This window comes from Oncorhynchus nerka, linkage group LG12, assembly GCF_034236695.1.
Source record: "Oncorhynchus nerka isolate Pitt River linkage group LG12, Oner_Uvic_2.0, whole genome shotgun sequence".
Lineage (NCBI taxonomy): Eukaryota > Metazoa > Chordata > Actinopteri > Salmoniformes > Salmonidae > Oncorhynchus > Oncorhynchus nerka.
The window spans coordinates 21529079-21541578 of NC_088407.1; the positions used below are offsets into that span (position 1 = coordinate 21529079).

Sequence of the window (12500 nt, forward strand, 5' to 3'; positions counted from 1 at the left end):
ATGTTGAATAAAACTCCCTATTTCTCTCCTTTGGTTTTGCTTATACTGTATGTATAATAACATCTCTTTTCCATCTCTCTCCCCCTTTTCTCACTCTCTTATCTCTCAATCTCTCTGTTTCTTTCTTCCCGTCTCCTCTGCCCCACTTCTCTCTCTCTCTCTCTCTCTGTCTTTCTCACTCCCTCCCTCCCTCCGTCTCCCTCAGGTTCATTGAAGCGGCGGATCATGTCTCAGAAGAAGATATTCCTGGTCATTGTGGCGATCAGTACCGTCAGTCTACTGCTGCACCATGGGGGCCACTTCAGCTGGTGAGACACACACACACACACACACACACACACACACACACACACACACACACACACACTCACACATGGTCGGGTGTATGATATACAAGTACAGAGGTATGATATGCATGTACAGAGGTACGATATGCATTAGTACTGTAGATGGCAGCTACATTAGAATGGTGTTCTCACCTATAGAATTACAGGGATGTTCTAGACCAGGTATTCCCAAACTGGGGTACGCACAATGCCGTCGGGGGTACGCCAAATAAAAATGGGATTCACTTTTTTTTTTTAAACAGTCCATTTAGTAAGTCTACTACCAGAAGTAATACACTTGCACCTGTCGACGAAACAAGTTGTTCTGCTTCCATGAACACATCCAATTCTAGCATCAGTAATTCTACATTTGTTGTTTGCCCAGCTAGCATGGACACTGACAGTTGTGAATCTGATGCAGTCGAAGAGCTACTGCCCCCTTACCCCGGAGGAAAGCACCGATGAGACAGACAGGGACATTGGGCCATAGAAGAGGCGCAAATATGATGAGAGCTACATTGATTTGGGGTTCACTTATATTGGGAGTAGTACCTTTCCTCAGCCACAGTGTGTTATATGTGTAAAAGTACCATCTCACAACTCTATGAACCCATTACTCTTGCGCAGACATTTATCAACAAAACATGCCAATTTGAAAAATAAGCCACAGGAGTTTTATGAGCGAGAATAAAGACAATTTTCGAGTAGTAAGACATGTATAAAAGCAACAGATACATTAATAAGAAGGGTCTAGAAGTGTCTTATATGGTGAGCTACAGAGTGGCTGGGACAGGCAGGCCCCATACTATTGTAGAGGAGTGGCTGGGACAGACAAGCTCCATACTATTGTAGAGGAGTGGCTGGGACAGGCAGGCCCCATACTATTGTAGAGGAGTGGCTAGGACAGACAAGCCCCATACTATTGTAGAGGAGTGGCTGGGACAGACAAGCCCCATACTATTGTAGAGGAGTGGCTGGGACAGGCAGGCCCCATACTATTGTAGAGGAGTGGCTAGGACAGACAAGCCCCATACTATTGTAGAGGAGTGGCTGGGACAGGCAGGCCCCATACTATTGTAGAGGAGTGGCTAGGACAGACAAGCCCCATACTATTGTAGAGGAGTGGCTGGGACAGGCAGGCCCCATACTATTGTAGAGGAGTGGCTAGGACAGACAAGCCCCATACTATTGTAGAGGAGTGGCTAGGACAGGCAGGCCCCATACTATTGTAGAGGAGTGGCTAGGACAGGCAAGCCCCATACTATTGTAGAGGAGTGGCTAGGACAGGCAGGCCCCATACTATTGTAGAGGAGTGGCTAGGACAGACAAGCCCCATACTATTGTAGAGGAGTGGCTAGGACAGGCAAGCCCCATACTATTGTAGAGGAGTGGCTAGGACAGGCAAGCCCCATACTATTGTAGAGGAGTGGCTAGGACAGGCAAGCTCCATACTATTGTAGAGGAGTGGCTAGGACAGACAAGCTCCATACTATTGAAGAGGAGTGGCTAGGACAGGCAAGCCCCATACTATTGTAGAGGAGTGGCTAGGACAGGCAAGCCCCATACTATTGTAGAGGAGTGGCTAGGACAGGCAAGCTCCATACTATTGTAGAGGAGTGGCTAGGACAGACAAGCTCCATACTATTGTAGAGGAGTGGCTAGGACAGACAAGCTCCATACTATTGTAGAGGAGTGGCTAGGACAGACAAGCTCCATACTATTGTAGAGGAGTGGCTAGGACAGACAAGCTCCATACTATTGTAGAGGAGTGGCTAGGACAGGCAAGCTCCATACTATTGTAGAGGAGTGGCTAGGACAGGCAAGCCCCATACTATTGTAGAGGAGTGGCTAGGACAGGCAAGCTCCATACTATTGTAGAGGAGTGGCTAGGACAGACAAGCTCCATACTATTGTAGAGGAGTGGCTAGGACAGGCAAGCCCCATACTATTGTAGAGGAGTGGCTAGGACAGGCAAGCCCCATACTATTGTAGAGGAGTGGCTAGGACAGACAAGCTCCATACTATTGTAGAGGAGTGGCTAGGACAGACAAGCTCCATACTATTGTAGAGGAGTGGCTAGGACAGACAAGCTCCATACTATTGTAGAGGAGTGGCTAGGACAGGCAAGCTCCATACTATTGTAGAGGAGTGGCTAGGACAGACAAGCTCCATACTATTGTAGAGGAGTGGCTAGGACAGGCAAGCTCCATACTATTGTAGAGGAGTGGCTAGGACAGGCAAGCTCCATACTATTGTAGAGGAGTGGCTAGGACAGACAAGCTCCATACTATTGTAGAGGAGTGGCTAGGACAGACAAGCTCCATACTATTGTAGAGGAGTGGCTAGGACAGACAAGCTCCATACTATTGTAGAGGAGTGGCTAGGACAGACAAGCTCCATACTATTGTAGAGGAGTGGCTAGGACAGACAAGCTCCATACTATTGTAGAGGAGTGGCTAGGACAGACAAGCTCCATACTATTGTAGAGGAGTGGCTAGGACAGACAAGCTCCATACTATTGTAGAGGAGTGGCTAGGACAGACAAGCTCCATACTATTGTAGAGGAGTGGCTAGGACAGACAAGCTCCATACTATTGTAGAGGAGTGGCTAGGACAGACAAGCTCCATACTATTGTAGAGGAGTGGCTAGGACAGACAAGCTCCATACTATTGTAGAGGAGTGGCTAGGACAGACAAGCTCCATACTATTGTAGAGGAGTGGCTAGGACAGACAAGCTCCATACTATTGTAGAGGAGTGGCTAGGACAGACAAGCTCCATACTATTGTAGAGGAGTGGCTAGGACAGACAAGCTCCATACTATTGTAGAGGAGTGGCTAGGACAGACAAGCTCTATACTATTGTAGAGGAGTGGCTAGGACAGACAAGCCCCATACTATTGTAGAGGAGTGGCTAGGACAGACAAGCTCCATACTATTGTAGAGGAGTGGCTAGGACAGACAAGCTCCATACTATTGTAGAGGAGTGGCTAGGACAGACAAGCTCCATACTATTGTGGAGGAGTGGCTAGGACAGGCAAGCTCCATACTATTGTAGAGGAGTGGCTAGGACAGACAAGCTCCATACTATTGTAGAGGAGTGGCTAGGACAGACAAGCTCCATACTATTGTAGAGGAGTGGCTAGGACAGACAAGCTCCATACTATTGTAGAGGAGTGGCTAGGACAGACAAGCTCCATACTATTGTAGAGGAGTGGCTAGGACAGACAAGCTCCATACTATTGTAGAGGAGTGGCTAGGACAGACAAGCTCCATACTATTGTAGAGGAGTGGCTAGGACAGACAAGCTCCATACTATTGTAGAGGAGTGGCTAGGACAGACAAGCTCCATACTATTGTAGAGGAGTGGCTAGGAGAGACAAGCTCTATACTATTGTAGAGGAGTGGCTAGGACAGACAAGCCCCATACTATTGTAGAGGAGTGGCTAGGACAGACAAGCTCCATACTATTGTAGAGGAGTGGCTAGGACAGACAAGCTCCATACTATTGTAGAGGAGTGGCTAGGACAGACAAGCTCCATACTATTGTGGAGGAGTGGCTAGGACAGACAAGCTCCATACTATTGTAGAGGAGTGGCTAGGACAGACAAGCTCCATACTATTGTAGAGGAGTGGCTAGGACAGACAAGCTCCATACTATTGTAGAGGAGTGGCTAGGACAGACAAGCTCCATACTATTGTAGAGGAGTGGCTAGGACAGACAAGCTCCATACTATTGTAGAGGAGTGGCTAGGACAGACAAGCTCCATACTATTGTAGAGGAGTGGCTAGGACAGACAAGCTCCATACTATTGTAGAGGAGTGGCTAGGACAGGCAAGCTCCATACTATTGTAGAGGAGTGACTAGGACAGACAAGCTCCATACTATTGTAGAGGAGTGGCTAGGACAGACAAGCCCCATACTATTGTAGAGGAGTGGCTAGGACAGGCAAGCTCCATACTATTGTAGAGGAGTGGCTAGGACAGACAAGCTCCATACTATTGTAGAGGAGTGGCTAGGACAGACAAGCTCCATACTATTGTAGAGGAGTGGCTAGGACAGACAAGCTCCATACTATTGTAGAGGAGTGGCTAGGAGAGACAAGCTCTATACTATTGTAGAGGAGTGGCTAGGACAGACAAGCCCCATACTATTGTAGAGGAGTGGCTAGGACAGACAAGCTCCATACTATTGTAGAGGAGTGGCTAGGACAGACAAGCTCCATACTATTGTAGAGGAGTGGCTAGGACAGGCAAGCCCCATACTATTGTGGAGGAGTGGCTAGGACAGACAAGCTCCATACTATTGTAGAGGAGTGGCTAGGACAGACAAGCTCCATACTATTGTAGAGGAGTGGCTAGGACAGACAAGCTCCATACTATTGTAGAGGAGTGGCTAGGACAGACAAGCTCCATACTATTGTAGAGGAGTGGCTAGGACAGACAAGCTCCATACTATTGTGGAGGAGTGGCTAGGACAGACAAGCTCCATACTATTGTAGAGGAGTGGCTAGGACAGACAAGCTCCATACTATTGTAGAGACAAGCTTCATACTATTGTAGAGCAGTGGCTAGGACAGACAAGCTCCATACTATTGTAGAGGAGTGGCTAGGACAGACAAGCTCCATACTATTGTAGAGGAGTGGCTAGGACAGACAAGCTCCATACTATTGTAGAGGAGTGGCTAGGACAGGCAAGCTCCATACTATTGTAGAGGAGTGGCTAGGACAGGCAAGCTCCATACTATTGTAGAGGAGTGGCTAGGACAGGCAAGCTCCATATTATTGTAGAGGAGTGGCTAGGACAGACAAGCTCCATACTATTGTAGAGGAGTGGCCAGGACAGACAAGCTCCATACTATTGTAGAGGAGTGGCTAGGACAGGCAAGCTCCATACTATTGTAGAGGAGTGACTAGGACAGACAAGCTCCATACTATTGTAGAGGAGTGGCTAGGACAGACAAGCCCCATACTATTGTAGAGGAGTGGCTAGGACAGGCAAGCCCCATACTATTGTGGAGGACTTAAATCTTCCTGCTGCCGTGGATATGCTTGGGACAATGCTGGGGGAAAAGGCAAAAAAAACTATACAGACAATGACTGCATCAAACAACACTGTTTCACAATGCATCAGTGACATGGCAGGAGATGTTTTGAAACAATTACTGCTTTGCATGCAAGCCAGTGAATTCTATGCGTTACAGCTGGATGAGTCAACAGACGTGGCGGGCCTGGCACAGCTCCTAGCATATGTCCATTACGTTTATGGGGGGTCAATTAAGGGACAAAATTGAGTCTCTGTTTAAGAAGTTGGAGCTCTTCTCTGTCTGCATTAACAAGGACAATACACAGGTCTTTCCATCATTGCATGATCTTTTGTGTGCCAATGAACTCAAAATCAAATCAAATCAAATCCAATTTTATTTGTCACATACACATGGTTAGCAGATGTTAATGCGAGTGTAGCGAAATGCTTGTGCTTCTAGTTCCGACAATGCAGTAATAACCAACAAGTAATCTAACTAACAATTCCAAAACTACTGTCTTATACACAGTGTAAGGGGATAAAGAATATGTACATAAGGATATATGAATGAGTGATGGTACAGGGCAGCATAGGCAAGATACAGTAGATGGTATCGAGTACAGTATATACATATGATATGAGTATGTAAACAAAGTGGCATAGTTAAAGTGGCTAGTGATACATGTATTACATAAGGATGCAGTCGATGATATAGAGTACAGTATATACGTATGCATATGAGATGAATAATGTAGGGTAAGTAACATTATATAAGGTAGCATTGTTTAAAGTGGCTAGTGATATATTTACATCATTTCCCATCAATTCCCATTATTAAAGTGGCTGGAGTTGAGTCAGTGTCAGTGTCAGTGTGTTGGCAGCAGCCACTCAATGTTAGTGGTGGCTGTTTAACAGTCTGATGACCTTGAGATAGAAGCTGTTTTTCAGTCTCTCGGTCCCAGCTTTGATGCACCTTTACTGACCTCGCCTTCTGGATGATAGCAGGGTGAACAGGCAGTGGCTCGGGTGGTTGATGTCCTTGATGATCTTTATGGCCTTCCTGTAACATCGGGTGGTGTAGGTGTCCTGGAGGGCAGGTAGTTTGCCCCCGGTGATGCGTTGTGCAGACCTCACTACCCTCTGGAGAGCCTTACGGTTGAGGGCGGAGCAGTTGCCGTACCAGGCGGTGATACAGCCCGCCAGGATGCTCTCGATTGTGCATCTGTAGAAGTTTGTGAGTGCTTTTTGTGACAAGCCGAATTTCTTCAGCCTCCTGAGGTTGAAGAGGCGCTGCTGCGCCTTCTTCACGATGCTGTCTGTGTGAGTGGACCAATTCAGTTTGTCTGTGATGTGTATGCCGAGGAACTTAAAACTTGCTACCCTCTCCACTACTGTTCCATCGATGTGGATAGGGGGGTGTTCCCTCTGCTGTTTCCTGAAGTCCACAATCATTTCCTTAGTTTTGTTGACGTTGAGTGTGAGGTTATTTTCCTGACACCACACTCCGAGGGCCCTCACCTCCTCCCTGTAGGCCGTCTCGTCGTTGTTGGTAATCAAGCCTACCACTGTTGTGTCGTCCGCAAACTTGATGATTGAGTTGGAGGCGTGCGTGGCCACGCAGTCGTGGGTGAACAGGGAGTACAGGAGAGGGCTCAGAACGCACCCTTGTGGGGCCCCAGTGTTGAGGATCAGCGGGGAGGAGATGTTGTTGCCTACCCTCACCACCTGGGGGCGGCCGGTCAGGAAGTCCAGTACCCAGTTGCACAGGGCGGGGTCGAGACCCAAGGGTCTCGAGCTTGATGACGAGCTTGGAGGGTACTATGGTGTTGAATGCCGAGCTGTAGTCGATGAACAGCATTCTCACATAGGTATTCCTCTTGTCCAGATGGGTTAGGGCAGTGTGCAGTGTGGTTGAGATTGCATCGTCTGTGGACCCATTTGGGCCGTAAGCAAATTGGAGTGGGTCTAGGGTGTCAGGGTGGAGGTGATATGGTCCTTGACTAGTCTCTCAAAGCACTTCATGATGACCGAAGTGAGTGCTACGGGGCGGTAGTCGTTTAGCTCAGTTACCTTAGCTTTCTTGGGAACAGGAACAATGGTGGCCCTCTTGAAGCATGTGGGAACAGCAGACTGGTATAGGGATTGATTGAATATGTCCGTAAACACACCGGCCAGCTGGTCTTGCGCATGCCCTGAGGACGCGGCTGGGGATGCCGTCTGGGCCTGCAGCCTTGCGAGGGTTAACACGTTTAAATGTCCTACTCACCTCGGCTGCAGTGAAGGAGAGACCACATGTTTTCGTTGCAGGCCGTGTCAGTGGCACTGTATTGTCCTCAAAGCGGGCAAAAAAGTTATTTAGTCTGCCTGGGAGCAAGACATCCTGGTCCGTGACTGGGCTGGATTTCTTCCTGTAGTCCGTGATTGACTGTAGACCCTGCCACATGCCTCTTGTGTCTGAGCCGTTGAATTGAGATTCTACTTTGTCTCTGTACTGACGCTTAGCTTGTTTGATAGCCTTGCGGAGGGAATAGCTGCACTGTTTGTATTCGGTCATGTTACCAGACACCTTGCCCTGATTAAAAGCAGTGGTTCGCGCTTTCAGTTTCACGCGAATGCTGCCATCAATCCACGGTTTCTGGTTAGGGAATGTTTTAATCGTTGCTATGGGAACGACATCTTCAACGCACGTTCTAATGAACTCGCACACCGAATCAGCGTATTCGTCAATATTGTTATCTGACGCAATACGAAACATATCCCAGTCCACGTGATGGAAGCAGTCTTGGAGTGTGGAGTCAGCTTGGTCGGACCAGCGTTGGACAGACCTCAGCGTGGGAGCCTCTTGTTTTAGTTTCTGTCTCTAGGCAGGGATCAACAAAATGGAGTCGTGGTCAGCTTTTCCGAAAGGGGGGCGGGGCAGGGCCTTATATGCGTCGCGGAAGTTAGAGTAACAATGATCCAAGGTTTTACCACCCCTGGTTGCGCAATCGATATGCTGATAAAATTTAGGGAGTCTTGTTTTCAGATTAGCCTTGTTAAAATCCCCAGCTACAATGAATGCAGCCTCCGGATAAATGGTTTCCAGTTTGCAAAGAGTTAAATAAAGTTCGTTCAGAGCCATCGATGTGTCTGCTTGGGGGGGGATATATACGGCTGTGATTATAATCGAAGAGAATTCTCTTGGTAGATAATGCGGTCTACATTTGATTGTGAGGAATTCTAAATCAGGTGAACAGAAGGATTTGAGTTCCTGTATGTTTCTTTCATCACACCATGTCTCGTTAGTCATGAGGCATACGCCCCCGCCCCTCTTCTTACCAGAAAGATGTTTATTTCTGTCGGCGCGATGCGTGGAGAAACCCGTTGGCTGCACCGCCTCGGATAGCGTCTCTCCAGTGCTTACGGACAATGTCAAATGTGACATAGCAACGCCCCTAAGTGAGCTGGGTGCGTAATTCCCAGGTACTTTTCCGAAACGGATTACACAAACAACTGGATTTGTTATCCCTTTCATGCCCTGCCTCCAGTCCACTTACCGATATCTGAACAAGAGAGCCTCATCGAAAGGCTTGCGTGAAAATGTAATTTAATCAGAAGCCGCTGCCAGATTTCTAGATTGGGCTGCGCTCAGAGCATCCTGCCTTGGCAAATCGCTCGCTATTAAGACACTGATGCCCTTTGTAACCACGTACCTATGTGAGAGTATATGAGTGTATTTTCAATGAACAAATAAGGTTTTATATGTAAGATGGTTAAATAAAGAGCAAAATTATTGATTATTATTATATTATTATTTATGCCCTTATCCTTTAAGAGCTTTTGTCACTTCCCACGAGCCGGGTTGTGACAAAAGCTCACTCATTCTTATGTTTAATAAATGTATCGTATAGTGTGTGTGTGTGGCAGGTTTACAATGATGGCAAAAAACAGCATTTGAGAGTCCACTGACCTTGGTGCTAGAGGGGGTACACAGCTGGAGGTTGAATGTTTGAAGGGGTACGGGACAATAAAAAGTTTGGGAACCACTGTTCTTGAGCATTGGGACCAATTAGAATGTGGAGAGGCTGAGATCTTTGACAACCTCATTTTTTACTCTCTCTAAGCCCTTTAAACCTGAGCCACCCTCTTTGACTATATGTCCCTCTCTGTCTCTCTCTCTCTCTCTCTCTCACTCTCTCTCTCTCTCTCTCTCTCTCTCTCTCTCTCTCTCTCTCTCTCTCTCTCTCTCTCTCTCTCTCTCTCTCTCTCTCTCTCTCTCTCCCTCTCTCTCTCTCTCTCTCTCTCTCTCTCTCTCTCTCTCTCTCTGTCTCTCTCTCTCTCTCTCTCTCTCTCTCTCTCTCTCTCTCTCTCTCTCTCTCTCTCTCTCTCTCTCTCTCTCTCTCTCTCTCTCTCTCTCTCTCTCTCTCTCTCTCTCCCTCTCCCTCTCTCTCTCTCTCTCTCTCTCTCTCTCTCTCTCTCTCTCTCTCTCTCTGTCTCTCTCTCTCTCTCTCTCTCTCTCTCTCTCTCTCTCTCTCTCTCTCTCTCTCTCTCTGTCTCTCTCTCTCTCTCTCTCTCTCTCTCTCTCTCTCTCTCTCTCTCTCTCTCTCTCTCTCTCTCTCTCTCTCTCTCTCTCTCTCTCTCTCTAAACAATAACATAAACAATAAAAATGAACAGTAAACATACGCTCACAGTTCCAAAAGAATAAAGACATTTCAAAAGTCATATTATATATATATACAGTGTTGTAACAACGTGCAAATGGTTAAAGTACAAAAGGGAAATAAATAAACATGAATATGGGTTGTATTTACAATGGTGTTTGTTCTTCACTGGTTGCCCTTTTCTTGCGACAACAGGTCACAAATCTTGCTGCTGTGATTTACACTGTGGTATTTAACCCAGTAGATATGGGAGTTTATCAAATTCAAATTCTTTCTTTATTAATTTCTTTGTGGATCTGTGTAATCTAAGGGAAATATGTCTCTCTAATATGGTAATACATTTGGCAGGAGGCTAGGAAGTGCAGCTCAGTTTCGACCTAATTTTGTGGGCAGTGTACACATAGCCTGTCTTCTCTTGAGAGCCAGGTCTGTCTACGGCGGTCTTTCTCAATAGCAAGGCTATGCTCACTGAGGCTGTACATAGTCAAAGCTTTCCTTAGGTTTGGGTCAGTCACAGTGGTCAGGTATTCTGCCACTGTGTACTCTCTGTTTAGGGCCAAATAGCATTCTAGTTTGCTCTGTTTTTTTGTGAATTCTTTCCAATGTGTTAAGTAATTATCTTTTTGTTTTCTCATGATTTGGTTGGGTCTAATTGTGTTGCTGTCTGGGGTCTGTTTGTGATTGTGAACAGAGCCCCTGGACCAGCTTGCTTAGGGGACTCTTCTCCAGGTTCATCTCTCTTTACGGGATTGCTTTGTTATGGAAGGTTTGGGAATCGCTTCCTTTTACGTGGTTGTAGAATTTAACGTCTCTTTTCTGGATGTTGATAATTAGCGAGTATCGGCCTAATTCTGCTCTGCATGTATTATTTGATGTTTTACGTTGTACACAGCGGATATTTTTGCAGAATTCTGCATGCAGAGTTTCAATTTGGTGTTGGTCCCATTTTGTGAATTCTTGGTTGGTGAGCGGACCCCAGACCTCACAACCATAAAGGGCAATGAGTTCTGTAACTGATTATTTCTAGCCAGATCCTAATTGGTATGTCTAATTTTATGTTCCTTTTGATGGAATAGATGGCCCTTCTTGCCTTGTCTCTCAGATCGTTCACAGCTTTGTGGAAGTTACCTGTGGCGCTGATGTTTAGGCCAAGGTATGCATATTTTTTTGTGTGCTCTAGGGCAACGGTGTCTAGATGGAATTTGTATTTGTGGTCCTGGCGACTAGACCTTTTTTGGAACACCATTACTTTGGTCTTACTGAGATTTACTGTCAGGGCCCAGGTCTGGCAGTATCTGTGCAGAAGATCTAGGTGCTGCTGTAGGCCCTCCTTGGTTGGTGACAGAAGCACCAGATCATTAGCAAACAGTATACATTTGACTTCAGATTCTAGCTGGGTGAGGTCGGGTGCTGCAGATTGTTCTAGTGCCCTCGCCAATTCGTTGATATATATGTTGAAGAGGGTTGGGTTTAAGCTGCATCCCTGTCTCACCCCACGGCCTTGTGTTTTTTTCCAATTTTAACCGCAGACTTGTTGTTTGTGTACATGGATTTTATAATGTCATATGTTTTTCCCCCAACACCACTTTCTATCAATTTGTATAGACCCTCATTCCAAATGGAGTCGAAGGCTTTTTTTAAATCAGCAAAGCATGAGAAGACTGTCTTTGTTTTTGTTTGTTTGTTCATCAATTAGGGTGTGCAGGGTGAATATGTGGTCTGTCATATGATCATTTGGTAAAAGCCAATCTCTCTCTCCATTTCACACTGTTCATCTTCCTTCGCTGTCCTATTACCCTCTCACCTTCCTTTCAGTTTCCCTTCTTACTGTTCTCTCACAGTCTCCCTACCTTTCTCTCCATTTCACTTTGACTCTCCTTCCTTTCATGCTTCCTGTTGCTCCCTCTCCATTATGCTAACTCCGTCCCTGCATGTAACAAATAAACCAAGCAAGCTTATAACAAATAAACCAAGCAAGCTTATTAGACCTAAACTTGAGTTATTGCTATTTCGTCAACAAGCTATCTGTACAACAACCAGTTCAGTTTTCACTCTTCCGTCAGTTCACTCTTGACTTTTGTCAGAAAGATCCCACCCTCTCTGCTAGCTACGTTGACTTGCTAGCTCAGGAGTTAGCTAAACTAAAACTAAAGATTGAACTGCAAACCTCATATCAAAACTCCTCCCTCTCTCTCTTTCTCTCTCCTCCAGGACGATGGAAGCCCTTCACCTGGGCTGCCCGTCGCTGCGCACCCACCCGTCCTTCTCTCTCAAGCCCAAACACACCAACGTGGCCTTTCTCAAGACGCACAAGACGGCCAGCACCACCATGCAGAATCTGCTCTTCCGCTTCGCCGAGCACCACAACCTGACTGTGGCGCTCCCTGTGCAGGCCTGCGGACACCAGTTCTGCTACCCGCGCACCTTCAGCACCCACCTCGTCCACCCACACACCCTGCCACCCAACGTGGTCACCAGCCACATGCGCTTCAACCATGCCGAGATGCAG

The 12500-nt window shown here is 46.7% G+C and overlaps 1 protein-coding gene across 1 annotated transcript in view; it reads left to right on the forward strand.

Annotated features, from left to right (window-relative positions):
- Positions 1 to 12500, forward strand: part of LOC115137944 (galactose-3-O-sulfotransferase 3-like) — a 45241-nt gene that overhangs the window by 28175 nt on the left and 4566 nt on the right. The window contains 2 exon segments of the mRNA XM_065025395.1: positions 206 to 308; positions 12203 to 12500. The exon segment at positions 12203 to 12500 is cut by the window's right edge and continues 133 nt beyond it. Coding sequence (XP_064881467.1) covers positions 226 to 308; positions 12203 to 12500 — 381 coding nt within the window. The 5' untranslated portion in view covers positions 206 to 225.